Below are 20,458 nucleotides of genomic sequence, written 5' to 3'. Positions count from 1 at the left end.
CCCCAACTGCTTTGTACATACTTTACAGGGGCGGTCTCAGGTGTGGAGCTCCGAGCACCTGCTTGTTCACACTCCAACAGTTCAGAAACCAGCGTATTTGAGGCCGGGTGGCTCAGGTTCCAGGTAACTGGGCTCAAGTGTCACTAACACTACGTGCAGCAGGGGTCATCGAGCTGTGCTTTGAGACCTTGATGCCTACTTCGGACTTTCGCCTTTTCCCCCCCGACACTAGTTTCCCTTTTCCTTCTTCCCCGGGCGTGCCCACCTCCTTCCTTTGCTCCCACTCTCCACTATCTCGCTCTCTTTTCCTTCACCTTCCTTTCTACTTGGCTTCCCGTTTTCCATCCTCTGCCGGCCGCAGGGCTTGGGGCTGGCGCTGGGACTGCAGCTCTGAGGAGGCGCGAGTCGGGCGGGACAGGAGCTAGGCGGCCAGCCGCGAAAGCGTGGGGTGCGCGCCGAGGCGGAGACGCGCGCGTGGCAGCCGCGTGGCCGGGCAGCCGGGCCTGAGAGCGGCGCGCGCGCGCGCCCCGTGAGCCCTCGGCGCGCCCCCGGCGGCCGGGGCCGCAGCGTGCTCGCCCCCGCCGCCAGCTCGCCTCACTCATGGGTCGGAAGCGCTGCGTGGGGGAGATTGTTCCAAGATGGCGGCGGGTTGCTGCGGGGTGAAGAAGCAGAAACTGTCCAGTTCGCCCCCCTCTGGCTCGGGTGGCGGTGGTGGCGCCTCCTCCTCCTCCCACTGCAGCGGAGAGAGCCAGTGCCGGGCTGGGGAGCTGGGACTAGGAGGCGCCGGTACGCGGCTCAACGGGCTGGGAGGTCTAACCGGAGGAGGTAGTGGCAGCTGCTGTACCCTCTCTCCCCCCCAGGGCTGCGGCGGCGGCGGCGGGGGGATCTCCCTGTCGCCACCTCCGAGCTGCGGAGTAGGGACCCTACTTTCTGCCCCTGCCGCCGCCACCTCTTCCTCGCTCTCCTTATCGTCCGCCGCCTCGTCCTCATCGCCGGGCTCCCGGAAGATGGTGGTGTCAGCGGAGATGTGCTGCTTTTGCTTCGATGTGCTTTACTGTCACCTGTACGGATACCAGCAGCCCCGGACCCCTCGATTCACCAACGAGCCCTAGTGAGTACCGTGCCCTTCTCCGCCCTCTCCCTTGCGCTCGGGATGGGGCTCAGAGTTGAGGCAAAGTGCGAGTCCGCCTCCCCGCCGGCGGCTGCCCCTGCCCCTCTCGCTGCCCGAGTCCCCAGAGCCATTCGATCTAAGGCAGGGCACCCGGCGCTTTCTGCCCTCCGAGGCAAGCACCCCGCACCCGGAGCAGGGTGCTGCTGCAAGGGATGGCCCCCTGGCTCGCAGAGGTGTTCGCTTTCTCTTTGCGATAACTTTGAGGAGTTTTGACCCTTTCCTTCTCTTCTTCGCCACCCGCCACCCTGCCCCGCTTTTGCAGATCTGGATTACTCAAGATGTTGACCTCTCCTCACTTTGTTTCCATTACCCCATGTGAAAGCCCTGCGAGTATTCCCGCCCCGCATACCTTGCACATGGAGAGCTACTGTCCCATTGCTGGGTGAAAAATAGCAACTATCCAACTTCTGTTCTGCTAGTGATGGAACTTAGCTCCGGAGCTTGTAGATGGTTACCCATCTTTTCATCAGGGTTTCCTTGTTCCCTGGGGAGGAGGAAGGTTTATTTTAAAAACGCATTTTCCCTTGCTACCTATTTTTATCCGAACATACCCATTAAAATGTGTTTCTAGTGAAGCGAGCGCACCGCCGGCTTCCTCACATTTGAAGGGTGAGACCTTTTTTTTTTTTTTTCATTCCACCGTCTCATTCAAAGAGCTGTCCTCACAGAGCCACTGTCAGTTTGTACTTTAAGCGTGCGCATTCGCTTTTGTGTCGATTTCACTTTTAAGAAATCTGTTATACTCGAGGATTTGAGAAATAGTTAAACAATCCAAAAGTAAATGTGTGGGAATATTTACGGTTTCCTTCGGTTTTGTACTTTTAATCATTTTACCCTTCAAGTGTGTGGTTGAAATTGTTTAAAATAGCACTGTTACAGCTAAAAGCCAGGTTGATTCTAATCCCTGTCCATTTGGACGTGTGGGAGATGGGGCATATGGTTTTTTTTTAATGTGTAAACTGAGTGTAAACTGACTTTTTGAGTTAAATGCTAGACAGAATGTAAAGACCAAGAGAAGGCAGAATGAGAAAAAGGGCGATTGTTTTTATTATGAGTACTTAGCATCAATAAGAAGAATAATAGAGAAAAATTTCAGTGAAACTCATTCTGAAAAGCATCAACCCTTTTTCTAGCTAAGACAAGTGTCCCTTGTCCCCTATATCGTAAATACCTGAATTGATGTTCTTTTTAAACTGCTTTTCATTTTGTGAGATTAGGGGATTGGACTGCTACTGGATAAGTAGAAACACTTTGCCTAGACTAAAAATATTAAATTGATATGTAAAGTGGAAATTACAATAAAGTGTCCCGGAAATTGTGCATTTGTATTGTTTTTCTTTGGCTTTGATGCTTTAAATATCTTTAATTTTGTGTGACTCTTCTGTGGTCTGTGCATTTTTCTTTTAGACTCCGTTCATCTTTGGGCATTGGTTCATGAGAAATGCATGAAAGGGCATCCAGGAGGACACTTTGTTAAATAAATTAAATATCTTTATAAATTTCATAGTGTTAATTCTAGGAACTTAAACCTTTAGTCCACACCTTTACTTAGACAAATTATTTTTTGGATAAGAAGTAAAATTCGTTTTCAAAAGACTACGATGTAAAAAAATCTATGAAATCACTTATTAAATCACTTAAATCACTTATTTGTGACTTTTCTGCCTTTTCTTGGATGTCTGTGATGTATTAAAGCTAGTCCTGGGATGATACTTAGATTGGCTCTGCGAAGTCATGGGACTGCAAAAATTCACTTCTGTTTGGTTCTTGAGCTGTTACGTGAGTTTGGCAAAGGCTGTTTTAGTATTCACGCTCCATTGCTCCAAAGCATATGAGAACACGCTTTCAGGAGGTGCTATTTTCACACATTTTAAAGTAAGTGTGGGTTAAGTGAATGACTATGACAAGAATTTTAAAAGTAAAGTGAGCTTGACCAGTTCATACAGAAAATGCTTTTGAAAATATTTTAACAGTGGCCTCTTTGCACACGTATTTAGGTACTCATATTGTTTTCTTCTCTTCTAATGTCCCAGCCACTGAATTTCTTTTTCATGGAATTAAACAGATAAAAAAGACACATTTATGATCACAATGGGTGTGTTGAAATGGTTGTAGGAGAAATAATAACTATTATCATTTAGCAGGCCTCGAATGTGTCATGTATTCTACAAAACAACTAATTTAGAGTAGACACTGAATATGACCAAGTGGAGAATGAAAGTTCACTTAAAGTGGAAAGAGAGAGAGCTGTGTTTTATTTTTGTTTATCTTAAACTCATTTTTGAAGTGTGGAAAATTCACTGTGGAAAATTCAGGAAAATGTCTTGACTATGGAGTGGAATAATTGTGATCCCTTCACAGTGCCTTAGTAACCACCACACATTTTTTTTCTGTTTTACATATTTAACAGCATTGTATACTTATTAGTGTGACTATAACAAGGTGCCATAAGACATGAATAGACATATTGGGTTTTTTTTTTCCCTCAGAGTTATTAATGTCATGTCATGAGCAGCGTATTTCAGGTCCTGTCTGTGTCCACCAGAAGATGTGCTTTTGACAATTTCAAATTCTCATATGAAGAAGCACGCTGTTTTTAATCCCTTCCCAGGACCTTTCTGTCAGAATGTCTGTAACTGGTAAAATCTTTTATTGGTTCAGAATTTCTAGATTCCTCAGTTACTATTCCACTCTGAAATGTTATTTGAAATTTCAAGTGATCTGTGTGTTTCAGGGTTGTGGGGGATGTCAATATACGAACAGGCTGTATGGATACACATTCTTCACTTTTGCTGCTGTTTTTTGAGTACCTATCCCATTGCAGAATACCTACTCCATTGCAGAGAGCATTGTACAGGCATGTTTGTCCACAGAAATAAGGTTCAAGACATGAGAAAAACATAACTTTAGGTGTATTTTACTATTCACAATCAGAGCTCTTGGATTTATACATCAGGGAGTCCAGATAGCCATTTTATAGGAACCCGTTTGCTACTACAGGTCTAAAGGGATGCACTGTGCCAGGTGTTGAGCCAGTTAGACTCCAGAGTAGTTGTTCTCAACCTTGGCTGCACATTAGAATCAGTGGGAAGCTATTAAAAATATGGATGCCTGGCTCCCAGCCCCAGGGATTCCGATTTAGATGGGGCCTGGGAACTAGGATTATTAAAAGCTCCGCAGGTGATTTTAATGGCAGCCGAGATATATAATATACGGTTATATTCTACTAGGGCTTTTGAGATTCTGAATAATTTGGTCTGGGGTGGTGTCTTGGAATTCGTATTTAATAAACACCCTGGGTAATTTTGGTAAGCAGCTGATTTGGGAAACACTTGCAATGTGGTCTGCAGAAGATGACACCTGGGAACTTGTTAGAAATGCAGGCTCTCAGTCCCCACCTCCGACCTGCTGAATTAGAATCTGCATTTCAACAAGCTCCCCAGGTGATTCTTTTGCACATTAAAGTTTGAGGACTAGGTCTCAAACTTTAGGGTACATCATAATCTCCTGCAGTGCTTGTTAAAACACAAATTGCTGGGCTCCATTCCCACAGTTTTTGATTCAGCCGGTCTGGGGTGGGGCCGTTAATTTGCATTTCTAACAAGTTCCCTGGTGATCCTGATACTACAGTTCCCAGGACCACATGTTGAAAACCACTGGGCTAGAGAGAAGTGAGGACCTGAATAAGTACCTGAGGGACTGTAACAGCGTGGCAGATTTTGCTGCTGGTTTAAAATTTCCTGCTTCTATGCCGCTGTCATTTTCATTCTACCTTAGTATCTGGGAGATTGAGTGCTGTGCAGAGTATAAGACTCTGAGGTTCTTGGGATGGTTTCAGGAGATGACTCTTGGAAACCTTTGGTATGATTTTAGGTCCTTTTTCAGAAATTGTTAAATGTGAGGTGTACATTTTAGGACACAAATATATCTTAAAGTGAGTTGTATTGATTTTAATAAGTAAAGCCCCCATTTGCTCCTATAAAAATGCTTTTATGATTAGCTTACTAAATAACATGTTGTAATAAGTTTTTAAAAGCTTTTATTTATGCTTGTGCTTGCTGGATTTCATTTTAAGAATTTCTCTTATTAGCAAAGAAATATAAAAGGATACTGCTAAGGCACTGGGATTGTTTAGTTTTATATCTTTAATGCTATGTTGCATGTCATATCCCATGAACTTTTTATTTTAATCATCTTACCACCTTTGAAATTAATGCAATACTACATTTTGTATAGATCATAGCACATAGAAGATACTTTACTATTAAGCATCAATAAATGTGGTTTTCTATTGGATTTCTATTTCTAAAATGTGTTTTTAAAAAAATCCGCTGTTGGACATGCAGATTTTGAGAGACTCCAATCAGGTGTTTGAACAATTAACTCTTTCTTGTCTTGCCACAGTGGCTAAATTACTATTTTTCAGCGTGTTTGGGGGGAATTGGATGTGTTAGAGTAGGCACTTTGTTTCATCATAACAGTACCAATCCTATTGTACTATCAAAAAGATGATTTGACAGTGCAGCTCAGGTTAAAGTGATATTAAATCAACATTTTAAACACAAGCTATTATATTTCTATTATGTCTTTTTTGATGAAGACTGACCAGAATAGCCAGAAAATGTATCTGTCTATCACAGATGATGCTTCTAGGCCATGACAGATTTCCTTATGTAATGATTTCCTAACATAATGGTACTAACTTCCATTCTCTGGTCATCATGTGTAGTTTTTCTTAAAGAAAAACATTGTCCAAAAAATTGTTGAGCCTTTTTATAGGTATAATGTGGTTGTTTTTCAACAATGTTGATTTCATTGGAAGACAAACGATGTCCTGTCTTACTCATAGAGAAGGCAGGCATGTGCCCAGTTGTCATTTATGCTGTAAAAACTGTCAGTGACTGAAATGGAAGGATGTAGAAATATAAATTACAAAATTATTTTTATATCTGTATATAAAGGTATTATGTAGGACAAGGTATATTTAGTTAAAAAAAATGCAGTGCTTATTTTACCTTCTCCCCCATATGGCCAAAGGGAGTGATAATCTAGCTCATAAGTTTTCTTGCTTATGAATTGTGTTTATGCTGTGTTTAGGTTCCAGTTAGTGGGTGGCAGCCAAGAAGGAATCTCTGCTGGGATCCCTCAGTCCAATGGGAAGAAAGGCCACTACTAAAAACGTGAAAAATGCTCTGTTAATCCATGCATGAGTTGTTTTTCTAAGTATGTGTTTCTCAGAAACATACTAACATCCACATTGTTGTCTCTTAAAAACTGTACACTTTTTGAAACTGAATTTGTGTTATAAATACAAAAACCTTTTACTACAGTGGATCACATTTTTGAAGTCAATTGAACTTCCCATTTATAGATAATTTTACTTTTTGCGAATGTATATGTTATGTGTGAAACACTAAAATTTGTGTAATGAGATTAAAGTTCCCAAGTTTTCCCGATTTCAATAGGCGTTATTCTGTTCTCTCAACATCACACATGCTTGCCTGTTTTAAAGCAGCACAATGACCTGGGCTTTTACATTTAAATTTTCTTAAATAGTCTCTTTTTCAAACTTGTGTAATGTCTCTTTTTGATACTGTTTGAATCAATTAAGCTAAGTAAGTGAGGACCAGAAGTAAAACCCAGCAGCTGCCAAGAACGAACCTTCAATGTGTAAGCTGTCTTTCCACAATCAGTAATTGGGCAGTTACTCATAAGACACTGGAGACAGTGTGGGAAGCCAGTGGTTGTGTAGGTGGGAAGAGTAGATTTGCAACAGTAAACTTAGAGTTGAGCTTCTGTAGTTAGTGTTGCTAAGAGCAAAAATGACCCCAAGCTTATGTAGTATAAACAAAAGAACCCAAAGGAAGAAGTATGGTGTAACAGTATCGTTGGTTGGGTGGAGCATATTTTATGTTTGATACAACTATAAGTGGCATCTTTTGTATGAAGTGTGGGTGTATTTTCTACAGATCTTAATGTATCATACTTTCAAACTTGTTCAACCTTAAAAATGTTAGTGTTGCATAGCTGAGTGGAAATTATATGTCACTGGAATTGTAAAGCATATACATTATGCTGAGTTCCATGGTTGAAAATGAGAGAAGTAGAAGAAATAGTTCTATCCTCACAGAGCTTAGAGTCTTGTTCTGGATATTTGAAATATCAATGTTGCTTAAAATATCAAAGTTGCTTTAGTATCAACATTGCTTAAAATACTTACAAAGCAATAGATATGTGATTATAGATTAATAAGATACAGATAAAATACACAAGCATGGAAATGACATGGAATAAAGGAGTGAGTGGTTAGGAAGAAGGCTTTTGGGATGGGATAACTTGAGCCAAGTTTTTAAATGGAAAAGGTACAGAGATTATTGGTGAAGAGTCTGTGTGACCAGTAGATCTTGAAGTCTTACTTGGTTCTCAAACCGGTTGTTGTCACCACCACACCCCTTGCACAGTACTTGGGGATTCCCAGCAGCTGTCTTCAGTCAGCAACTTGCACTCTCAGCATTCTTCATACCACTCCCCTTGCTCTGGCCTCTAAGATCATAAAACTTCAAGGAAATTAAAAGTAGCGTTTGTGTTGGGAACACTCTGGGAAGGCTAAATAAGAGATTTTGCATCCGATTATAATTCTTGTATTAGGAAGAGAACAGTATTTGCAGAAGGGTCCTCTAAAATGTAAGATGAATTGGAAGAAGAGTCAAGGTAAGGGAGACCAGTTAGGCTTAAGGTTATGAGGGCTTTAGGAAAACATATACTGGAAACTGGGAAGCCATCCCAGGGGGCAGAGTTCGTGAATATAGGAATGTTGCAAAATTAAGAGTTGGAAGAAGTTATCAGCATATGCAGGGACTCGTACTCTAGGGCCAGGTTTTGTGTAGGAGGGTAAAGATTGCAGCTCACCTGTTTTTTGGCTTCCATCATTGCCTCCTCTTGGCTCTGTGCCTAGCTATTCTTGTGCTCAGGAAAAGTTTGTTAAACAGCTCTGTTAGAATGGCCATGAAATTTGATAACAAGTGTAAGAACTCTCCCTCTCTTCACCTATTCCCAACTGTATTTAATTGGGGAGAAAGGAGAAGGAATGTTGGTTTATAGAATTTGGATCAAGTATAAAGATAGCTGGGATAGCTTTTGGATGAGGACCTGAAATTAGGTGACTGCATGTGAAGAAAGAGGCATTTCAGATGAAAAAAGGAAAAAAAAAAACCCAAACAAACAAATTTCCATTGCTGGGGGAAGTGAAAGGAGGCAAGGCTTTGAACATGATTCAGAGTTTATAAGCCTGGGGAATCAGGAGGATGGTGGTGCACTAAAAAACATGGAGGGGAAATGGGAAGAAACAAATGGTTGGGCAGGTGATTAGATTTCTTAATACGCATAGTTCCGTGTGTTGGCTGTTATCAAATGTCATTTCTTTTTGAATTAGCAGAACCACAGAACAGAGACAGAGTGATGTTTTGGTTGGTCTCTTGGGATCACCTCAGCCCTCCTACCCACGAGTTGTGACTTTGTACTCTTCTGATGGGTACAGATCAGTGACAGTTTTCAGCTTTGTATTGGTAGTAAAAATACCTGGCAGAATGTCAGGTTTCCCTAGTGTTGATTTATACATTTTCTCAGTCTTCAGGCTTATCAATTTGTAAAGCAGTCAGTGATTCTTATATTTCCTTATGTGTATGCCGTAGCTCAGCCTTCAGCAAAATAGAGCTTCGTGGAAGACCAACTCAGGAACTTGTAGTTTCAGAACTTCAATTAAAGGAAATTTCTGAATGACTGTTAGTGCTGTTTGGTACTAGAGTCTGGGTTCTGTGCCTCAAGCATAGAAAATGAAATAGATTGAATCAAGCAGGATTTGTTTTGCAGCTTTGTTTAACAATGAAGTTTGGATGTTATCAATTGACAGGATAAGCCATATTGCTGTATGATCTTTGTGATCCTCAGTGGATGGGCAAATGTGAAAAGTTCTGCTTCAGTCCAGGCCTACTAATATTAGTTTTTTTCAATAAGGTCTGTGATAGTCTTGATGATTCTTGCCTTTCCCCTATCTGTTTCATTTTACAGATAATCTACACTGTGACCCAAAGCCACATGCAATGCTGGGAGAGTACAGTTGACTGTATTATGCAATATCCTGCCAGAAGATGCTGACCAGCTCTCTAGTAATGGAAAGTAGTGAGATTGACTTAACAGACTATATAGTTCTCCTTGCCATTCCATACACTTTCAATGTGATCTGTAAGCATATGACACAGTTCTGGTAACATATCTTCTGTTAGGATCTTGGATTGCTGCAAGGTGGTAACATCAGATTCTCTACTTTGTTTCTGGTATTAGTGATCTTTGAGTCATTCTTACAGAATGGAATCTATGAAAAATTGGTTTTGGTGCTGTCAGCCAAGGGATCCCACAGCATTGTTTGTGCCTCAAAGAAATGCTCATATGCTAGTCACTTCAGTTTTCTTTTCTGTGACATCATAATGGCTTATAGTAGCCTAACAACCACCCAGTTAGGTATAGGTGGTTTGGGTACAAATAAGTTATATAGGTGGTAAAACTTGGGCCTCACTACATACTTCATTGTATTAAGGCAGATTCCCTGTGTGTGCTGATTTTGAACAACAGTGAAATAAGTGTTTAGATGATGGGTGCTTTTTTGCATCTTTTTTATACGGTAAGTAGAAGATTGTGTTGGTGATTTATTCACTAAAGAAGAATCTCATGAAATCTTCTGACCTTTTTCCAGGTTAGACACATTTCATGAATTTCCCCATGATAAAAACAAACATTTAAAAGAAAAACTTGCCTCAGCTTTTTCTGCATTAAAACAAAACAAATAAAAAACTTGTTACCTATCTTGGCCAGATACTTGATTTTGTGGAATAGCTCTTTGATATTAGGAGTGGGTATGGGGTAGTCAGTGGTTAAAATTTTCTGTTTAGTTCATAGATCCATCTACCCCTGCACTTTTCTACTTATTAGTTCAAAAAACCCTTACAAGAACAAATGGGAATGATACTGCCTCTCTTTCTTTGACACTAATGAGGTGATATGTAGTTTGTGGTGTGTTTTACTCCACAAACTCCTCCAACTGTTGCCCTGTGTAGCAAGTTGTTCTGCAGAAATTTACTCTTTCACACTGAAAGCACTAGCTATATGGAGAAAGAGTCACAGAAGGCTGAGGGCACTTGGGAGAAAAATGAATTGTAGACATTGGGTGAAGCCTGGATTCAGAGCAGAAAAGGGAGACTGAACACATGGTCAGGAGCAGGAGTGCTCCAAGAGGCATGTTTTATGTTACACAAACCTAGATGTCCCTTCTTTAGGACCAATGGCCATGGCACTCTTGTTTAAAAAAAACAAACAAAAAAAAACAATTATTCCTAGCAGAAACACATGCACTGCGTGAGGTTTAGTAATATAAGAGAATCTGCTATGGGTCCTCTGAGTACTTCCAAGAGACCACATTGAAAATTATTCAAACAGTGTCGTCAGAATGAGGCCTCTACATAAGTTTGGAAGCTTTAGTCTATCCTAAACAAGTAGCTTTAGTCTATCCTAAACAGCATAAATGTAGCCACTCTCTGGTCATTATCCTTCTTATTTTTCTTGACTTGTCTATGAACATAGTTATGAATGCACAGGCATTTAGATATATCTTAATGTTAGGCCTGTGTATTTATGTATTAATAGTCTCTACTTAGACGGATGAAGTTTCTTTTATATAGTTTGCTCCCAGTTATTCTCCATAACAAAGATTATGGAATAGATAATATTCAAGGATAGACCCAGCTATAATTTCTGATTGGCTGCAGAATATAATTGTATGAAGGCACATACCCATCTCTTCTGTGCCTTGTCGGCAGTGTCTCTTAATAGGACCTACTATGGTCAACTTAGTTTGCAAATTACATCCTCACGGATAACTAGAGTGTCAGCCGTTTTTGGTTAATCAGTTTCTCGTTAATCATATGTATGCTGATTTTAGGTTGTTTGTTTTACTTATTTTTTTCTTTTTTTATTGTAAAAAGCATAATATTATCTACACTCTTAAATTTTTAAGTGTATGGTACAGTATCGTTAACTGTAAGCACAATGTTTAGTTTATTTTTAAAGGTGCATAATAGTCACTCTACCAAAAACAACTCATTCTTCATAGGAATTTTGGAGTCCTTTAAAAATTAATGTTGCAAACATGTATTAGAGATGTACAAAGCCTATTTCCAAGAGAGCCTAATTTCGGCTTTCAGGTATTTATTTTTTTAAACTTATTGAAAATTATGAATAAACTAGATTAAAAGCATTGGAGTCAAAAATAACCATTTTTAATGTGTTTGAAACTAGTAGAATTTCAGTTAGTATTTGACCTTGCACTTATCATTTGCTTCATTAGTAAACTTAGTACCTTATTTGAAAGTAACTTAATAGTAACTTATTTGAAAGGAAATTAACTTTCTAGCTTTTCGTTTAGGTTATTCTCATCCTCTGTTCTTTAGGAATTTCTGGTGAATTTACTACTAATAATATACGGAAATATCTTTGACAGATAGGAGCTTTGCCTCCACCCACTTTTAAAGGTGGAAGGACTAAGGCATTAAAAGAGAACAGTAGTTTTGACAGTTTTCTGAGGTATATCTCTTAGGAAATATATTTTCTAGAGGTGGAAAATTGGAAGATAAATTGCATAATGAGATATAAGTAAGGCCTTTAAGACCAAGTGTGTATATATGAAGCACTTTAGTTAATCACTTCTTGAAATTGCTTATAGTGTACACACTTTTTTCTAATGAAAAGTTCATATCTAAGTGTGGCACTGGCATCTGTGAAATAATAGCTATGGTCAAGTCATGGGTCTTGAAAGTTGTTTGTTTTCCCTGTTGTCTACACAATTGGTATGAAGTTCTTTATCATTAGCAAGGGTGCAGACATTTTTTTAATATTACCACGTAGTTGTAATGCACCAATTTGGATTTTGGAAGCAGTTCTTTCATTTAGAGATGGCTTTGCAGTTCTAAATAAGAAAGTAGAATTTCCACCGTGATTATTCCTTCACTTATAGACTTTTAAAATGAATATTTGTCCAAGCCTCAAGATTTAATTTGCCGTATTATCTTAAGACAGTGTGTTTTACATCAACACCTATCTCTTATTCTAAGGTAGTACTGTTCTTCATTTTATGGCTAGTTCTAATATTTCAGTTCAAGTAATACAGTGGGCAGAACACTGTGCTAGGTTCCTTTTTGGGTACGTGTGGGAGGAGGTCTATAAAATAGGCACAAGCCATGCTTCCTGTCCTTTAAAAGCTTGCAGTCAAATTGAGTAGATAAGATTCGTGAAACAATGAGGTCACATATGATTCAACAGCTGACTGTTGTGATGGAGACTGAGTGATGGAGACAGTGAGGTCTGTAGGAGTTTGGGCAGAATATTGTGGGCTGGGGTTGTAAAGGAGGGCCTCACGGGCAAAGCAGGATTCAGGCTGGGTAGAACTTTCATAGATGGAAAAGCATTCTAGATGGGGAAACAACTTAAAGACGCAGAGGTCAGAGTGAACATTATACAGTGGTCAGTGGGTACCAATCAAAGGTAGATTGAAGTAAGGGAGAACTTAGCAAGAAAGGGGACCTGTCAGGAGACTGTAGCTGTAATTCAGGCACTGGTAAATGAAGGTCTACCAGTTGACAATTTTAAACTATTAATGGTCTGTGAATTGCCTCTTTTTTGGTAAGGTTTCCCTTTTATCCAGTTAATTATGGCTCAGCAGCTCCTTTAATGTCATCGATGTCATGAAGCCTGGACAAGAGACTGGGAAATAACACAAGCAGGAGTCTGCTGTGTAGACAAAGTGCTTTCATTCATCAATAGACATTCAGCATAAGTCAGTTAGATTAACATTGGTTACATCACACTTTGCCTAAGTGCCTTCTATATTCAGTGTTCTTTATTCTTCTAAACTTCAGTGTCTTAAATGTGAAGTTATAAAAATTGAATAGCTACAAAGATTATGTAATTTCAAAAGTTACCCTAATTATTATAGAATTAAATGCTTTAAACCACTGTTCTTCCTCCCCAAACTAATCAAGAAATTTTACTTGGATATTGCAAATTTAACTGACCTAACATAGGTACTGGGAATTATAATAATTATAGAAGGATTGTGTACTAATTATTGAATGATGTCATTTATGGAATTAGCTTAAACATAGATTAGTCTAATGGGCGTGTTCCTTATGGTTCTTAACATGCCCTATTTAAGAATGCTACAACTCTAAGATGATATGAGCAAATTTTGTAAAGGTTTTATACTATTATTTGGAAACAAAATTTTAAAATAGATTCCTAAATCACAGTAGAGCAGCATATTTTTATTTTCTATTGAGCAATATTTACTCTTCAAAAAAGAAGCAAAATTCTCAGTTCTTTAGCTGATGATTTGTCTTTAATTATATTGACTTGAGTTTAGAACCTAAAATTTATATTTCAGTGATTACTGTAAAATTTTTATTTTATTTTATTTTAGTGACTCCCTTCCTTTATTCCCCACAATATGTTTCAGAACATAAGGAAATTATTTTCCAAATATGGGAACGATCTCTGACAGGTTCTAACCACATAAGCATAAACATCGTGTCAGCATATTTGGGAAATAAGAAATTACACCATCATAATGCTCACTAAAAGTGTTCTCTATGTAGGATGTTTAAAATAAATTAACCCTCCTTTATGTCATAGTCTAGAATTATGAATAATCTGTAATTTGAATTTTATATTACTACAGTGAGGCGAAGAAATACCAGATGTTAGAATATAGTGGTAGTGAAATATTTTTGAATAAAACTTAATGAAGAAGAGATCGATATTGACCTGTGTAGTGATTATAGACCCTGCCACATAATTGGATAGGAGGCCAAATGGAATTCAACAGTTCTCCGTACAGACCACACAAAGGTCCCTGGTCACTCACAATATGCGTAAATCTTTATTGACAAAGGTGGATGAAATCCTCAGGGGAGTGGGAAGTAATTTTGTTTATATAGGGTTGAACTGTTTATTTTATTTTTTTATTTTTTTTCCTTTTTTATTTATTTATTTATTTATTTTTTAAATTTTATTTTGTCGATATACATTGTAGCTGATTATTGCTCCCCATCACCAAAACCTCCCTCCCTTCTCCCTCCCCCCCACCCCCCCAACAATGTCCTTTCTGTTTGCTTGTCGTATCAACTTCAAATAATTGTGGTTGTTATATCTTCTTCCCCCCCCCCCCCCGGTTTGTGTGTGTGTGTGTGAACCCAAATGTCCATCATCAGATGAGTGGATACGGAAAATGTGGTACATCTACACAATGGAATACTACTCAGCTATAAAAACGAATGAAATACTGCCATTTGCAACAACATGGATGGACCTTGAGAGAATTATATTAAGTGAAACAAGTCAGGCACAGAAAGAGAAATACCACATGTTCTCACTTATTGGAGGGAGCTAAAAGGGTTGAACTGTTTAAATGCAAACTTCTTTTTTCACAGGTTTCAAATGATGTGCATCTTAAATAGGCAGTGACCTCCACAGTGTAGAGCACAATCAGGGAAAAAAGTCAGTGATTTTCCGTTTTGTCTGTGGCAAGAGAAGAAGCATATCCTATTTTAAAATAAAAAAATGGGTGTGGGTCTAATGGGTCCTGGTTCCTGTCTCCATTGGGCTGCTTTTAGAACCTTTACTTGTGTTTATTTCAGTTCAATCTAGAGAAATTCAGTTCAGTTCTTACAGAAGAGGAGTGGTTTAGCCTTGAAGCTTTTTTCACTTTCATGAAGAGTTATAATTATTCACTATCTCATAATAACCTTTTATTAACCCTTTTCTAACTTAAATCCTTTGTACCAGCCCATCATGGCCTCTGGTGCTTTCATTTTCTCAGAATTGTCTATTTGAATACTTTTCACTCCTGATCTCTCCCACCCCAAGTTTGGAGTTTAAATCTAGAAAGTTCCTTCTCTTCCCCTTCCTCAATATAATTTCTCTCTGGAGCTTTGTCATTTTCCAGAGCAGTAGTCTTGAATGTCTGAAGTCTTGGTAGCACCTACATTATAGAATTTTTGCCATTTAAATTTACCACTTTGCATTATCTAGAAAGTTATTTACTGGTCCTTCTGGTTTTCTATTTTGGAGAGGTGGTAGAGTGATGGGGGTGGGGAGGTTGTAAATTTCTGACTTTCAGGTTTTTTTGAACAATGGATTTGAGTATCTAAAGGAATGTGTAAAACACTGTTAACTGGATCAATTTTGAATTCAGGGCAGTACAAATGTGTAAAGTTTCTAGAATTTTTTCTAGGAAGTTTTTAATGCAGAGAATAAGTGAGATGTTCCATCATACTCCTTTCCTGTGCCTTACCTGGAAGTGGGTATCTTTTTCTCTATGTGTATAACTGAAATCATAAGATCATTGTGGATTTATTTAATATTGTTTATTATTTGGGGACTGACATGGCTATATGTAGTTGTATGCAGGAGGGTAAGAATATGTGTTTATGGTTCTCAATGAGGGATGGCATAAGCTTTAATCACCTGCTTATCTTTTACTCAGTGCTTCCATTCCTATGGAAGATTGGAATGCTTGGAAAATTATTTGGTACTATTTATTTCTTTCTTTTCTACTGTTTTTAAACTATTGGTTCCTGTATGTTTACATAAATGCTTCTTTGTTTCCTAATATGTCTACAGTCAGCGGTTTTTTAATCCAGTAGCTAAGAATGGATTTTAGAGGCTTGGCAAACATAGTGAAATTTTATGCAAAATTTTTAGTATAAGTGCATTTTACAGATTAGAAGTTTCATATCTTTCATCAGGTTTTCATAGAAGCTTTCAATAGTGCTGGTTTCTTAACTATATCCAAAGATTATCAACATTGGTTCAAAGATTATCAACTAACATTGGCTGGGAAAGTCTAAGTCTGCTTCTCTACCTAAGGCATTACTACACACACACACCCCAAAAAATCTATCCTTCAACACTAGATGAGGACCCTCTGACTGTAGACATATTAAGAAAGAAGCATTTATCTAAACATATTGGAACCTAGAGCTACATGGTGATGTGCTAGAGGATAAATAAAGCCATGGAGTAAACATAGTGTCTCTTCTTAGAGTGTCAGTTTTTCAGAATTAAAACTTAGAATGTAAATTTGATATTGAAACAAACAGAGGTATGTTATAATGTAGAATGTAAAGTTCACAAAGATAAAGCATGAGACTACAAAGAAATTTGCCGTTTATGATGGGCCACTTAACAGTGATTCTCCTTAATTTCTACTCATTCATACCTTTAATCTCCTTTGCCCATGGTCTGCTTCAGTTGAAAAGTTTGAAAAGTCTAGTCTAATGATCTATTGGCTCAGTGATTGTGGATCAATGCAAATTCTGTGTTAGAAACAGATGAGCGATAACTGTAATAGAAAACATTTCCACAGTGCACTCACTAATTCACTGTTATGTTATTGTCACACTTGGAATATCTTACATTTGATGAACAAAAGGAGTATCTTTCGACCTGAGTATATATTTCTCCAAAGAAAACATACACATGGCCAACAGGTATAATAAAAGGTGCTCAACATCACTAATCATCAGGAAAATGCAAATCAAAACCACATTGAGATATCACCTCACACCTGTTAGGATGGCTATTATCAAAAAGACAAGAGATAACAAGTATTTACCAGGATGTGGAGAAAAGGGAACCCTTGTACACTGTTGGTGGGAATATAAATTGGTACAGCTATTGTAGAAAACAGTATGGAGGTTCCTCAGAAACTTAAAAATAGAATTACTATACAATCAAGCAGTCCCACTTCTGGGTATATATCCAGAGGAAATGAAATCAGTAGCATGAAGAAATAACCTGCACTCCTAAGTTCACTGTAGCATTATTCAGAGTAGCTGAGATAACAACCAAATTGTTCATTGACAGAAGCATTAATAAAGAAATTGTGTGTGTGTGAGTGTGTGTGTGTGTGCGTGTGTGTACACACACACACACGTATGTATAAGGAAATCTTGCCATTTGCAGTAATATGGATGAACCTGGAGAACATTATGCTAAGTTAAGTAAGCCTGATACAGAAAGGCAAATACTGTATGATCTCACTTATATGTGGAGTCTAAAAAAGTTGAACTCATAGAAACAGAGTAGAATGGTGGTTGCCAGGGTCTGGGGGGTGAGGGAAATGGGGAGATGTTGATCAGAGGGTACATACTTTCAGTGATAAGATGAACAAGTTTGGGGATCTGATATGCAGAATGGGTGGTGATGGGCGTGTTAATCTGATTGTGATAATCGTTACACATTACACAGTGTATACATAAATTATCACGCTGTATACTTCTAATATATAAAATCTTTGTTTTTCAATTAAATATTTTAAAAAAGAATACCTTTCTTTGTTTTTATGGGAATTACTGATATATCTGTTTTCACATTAATATAATTTAGATGAAGAAAAAGAGATTCGAAGAAGCCTGATCCAAGGGATTATAAGTTATCTTTGAAAGTGCAAATACTATTTTAGCATGTAATTTTCCTCATAAAGTGTTTTATGGCAGATTTGTTTATTTAATACATCTGAGTTGAAGCTGAATTCAACACACTAGTCTTTAATTTATTCAAAATTAATATCTTTTGGCTAAGAACCAACACTGCTTTACAAATCTTAAACCATTTCCTTATGTTAATCATGAACACTAGAAATTTGCTTTATTGAGGGGGACTTTTTTCCCAAAACCAAAATTTTTATCACTTTCTGAGTTATTGCATAGTTTGCAATGCAAAGAAAACAAGCCTAGTCAGATGATAGGATGGACTTACTAACTTAAGAAACTCATTCACACTTATTAGCTTTAAAGTACATAAGATTCAAATTCTTCAAATTAATTTCTCAGCCAAATAAAAAAAAATATTTAATTAAGGACCTGAATGGTTGCTTATAAATTCCTGAAATTGCAGATTTTAAGTCCATGAATTCTGAAGATTTATAGAATGAAAGTGTACTATGTTATATACTTTTATTGTATGCTCATGCTGTTTTTTAAAATTACATGTGGAATAGAACAATGAAACTCTGAATAAATGATAGCATCGTAAATATCACTTTGACTACTGTTGTTAATTTTTATGAATGATTTCCTCTGTGTTAAATATCTGCTGCATTTAAACTGGTTTTCCTAGAAAGGATCTTAATGACATTGTAATCACTCTTATAGCATTTTATACATTGTCATTGATTTTCAACATTTTTCTTCCTGCAGCACAACTCTATGCACTGCAGCATGAGTCCCAAACCCAAAGTCTCATGTACAATTCTAGGTGCTACTTTAAGAGGGGCAGGGCGGTTATATGGAAAGTATTATGTGTTTGTTCTCCCTCCCCTCTGCCACACACACATATAAGCAGGTTATTTTCATATCGTACCTGCAACTAAACTCATTCAGGACTTCCAGAACTTATCAAATGGAGAACCACTTGTAGTAAGTTTGACATCTAATCTAGTATTAGGATAATGCTACCAGTATTGTCAAATTTTTTTTTTGATAACTTGTAATTTAGTTTGGCAACATTATAATGAACAATCAATTGTATGTGATAAAACAGTAAATGTTCTATAAAACAAGTTTTTAAAACATTTATGATTCTTTATAAAAGTCAAGACTTAGAGCTTCTAATCAGCACTTCCTCATTTCACCAAAGAAATGCATTGAGACCTTTTCTTAGTGACCTTTCATCTGTTTAGTTATGACTCTAGGCATTGAATAATGCCATGCCATCAGTCTCACCATGACTAGGATCAGTCATACTCTCTCATGTTATTTTTTTTTTTAGTTAAAATATGTAAAATTTTAAAAAGTAATATTTTTAAAATTCTTAAAATGCAGCCAAATGTTGATAACAATAAATGCTTTTTTTTGTTGCATCTGTTACCAAAAAATCATTCCTTATAGTCAACAAAGGTAAAATGGAATGTAAATCAAGGCTGATTGTATTTCTCTTTTCTAATTTTATAGATGTTCATGAATACTTTAACCTAGCAGTTTTGGTGTATATATCACAAGGAATCCCACATATTTTGCTGAGCAATTCTAAGAGCTGAAGGTTACAGTCTTTTTAGAAGACCTCTATACCAGAATAATTTTCGAACTCAAGTAAAGAGGGGATTTCTGAGATTCAGAAAATCTACTCCTCTATAAAAGCAATGTGAACACTGGCAACAGTTGTCAAAAACAACTTTTTCAAAATTCTGAAAATTAACCAAAGACCTCCAATAATCTGAGGAGCATTTATTTAATAAAAATAGCTGATTTTTGGTAAGAACAGTGAGCTTTGTTTTGTTTTAACTTGCCCTAATCTTGTCTCCCTTTCCCTACCTCCACAATAGCCTTGTAAACCAGCAATCTTGCAACCTCAGTATCTGTGAAAGCCTGCAGCCACTGTAAGGGTCAAGTTCTCCAAGTGTCCGCATCCCCAGAGAATTGTCACTATTTGACCTGTCTGGCAACTCCCTAGAAAGGCCCCATTCACAGGGCTTGTCTTTATTTGATCTGACTCATCCACACAGTGGAAAAGCCCTATATCCCTAGAACACTTGTTGAAAACAATCAGTGGCAATTGTTTAACACTGTATCTGCCCAAGGTAGCTGACTTTGATACCTGGGCAAGCAGGAAGCAAATGTTAAGACAGAATTGTAAACTGCCTTTGAAGAGCATTGAAGGTGTGCTCCAACATGGGGCCCCTTGGCAAAGGGTGAAATCTCTTGGTTCAAAACATTTTAGAAAATCTGTCCAATCATTAGCTAACCACTAAGCTCACTGAACAGAAACTTCAATGGCCACACATGACAGTGAATAAAGACTTTATGGAATTAGTCCAGGGAAGTCACTAAACAAACATTAACAACAATAACAAGCCCTAGGGGTGTGGATCTGATTTCCAAATTTGCTACATTATATTATTTAAAATGTCCAGTTTTCAACAAAAAAATGGAATACAACCAAAGAAACAGGAAAGTATGGCACATACTCAGGGAAGTAAGCAGTCAATAGAAACGTCCCTGAGGGAGCCCACATGTTGTGCTTACTAGACAAAACTTTAAATTGGATATTATAAATATATTTAAAGAACTAAAGGAAACCGTGTTTAAAGAATTAAAGGAAAGTGTGAGAATGATGTCTCACCAAATAGCAAATATCAATAGAGAAATTATAGAGAACCTAGAAAATCTGGAGTTGAAAATTACA

The 20,458-nt window shown here is 37.9% G+C and overlaps 1 protein-coding gene across 2 annotated transcripts in view; it reads left to right on the top strand.

Annotated features, from left to right (window-relative positions):
- The first annotated feature begins 638 nt into the window (after nt 1-638).
- Nucleotides 639-20,458, top strand: part of AMMECR1 (AMMECR nuclear protein 1) — a 112,683-nt gene continuing 92,863 nt past the window's right edge. For both annotated transcript variants that reach the window (XM_063083366.1, XM_063083365.1), the window contains exon 1: nt 639-1,111. In XM_063083366.1, coding sequence (XP_062939436.1) covers nt 639-1,111 — 473 coding nt within the window. The remainder of the gene's footprint in view (nt 1,112-20,458) is intronic.

Source organism: Cynocephalus volans, chromosome X (genome assembly GCF_027409185.1).
Source record: "Cynocephalus volans isolate mCynVol1 chromosome X, mCynVol1.pri, whole genome shotgun sequence".
NCBI classification, from domain to species: Eukaryota; Metazoa; Chordata; class Mammalia; order Dermoptera; family Cynocephalidae; genus Cynocephalus; species Cynocephalus volans.
This window is presented reverse-complemented; position numbering and strand designations above follow the sequence as displayed.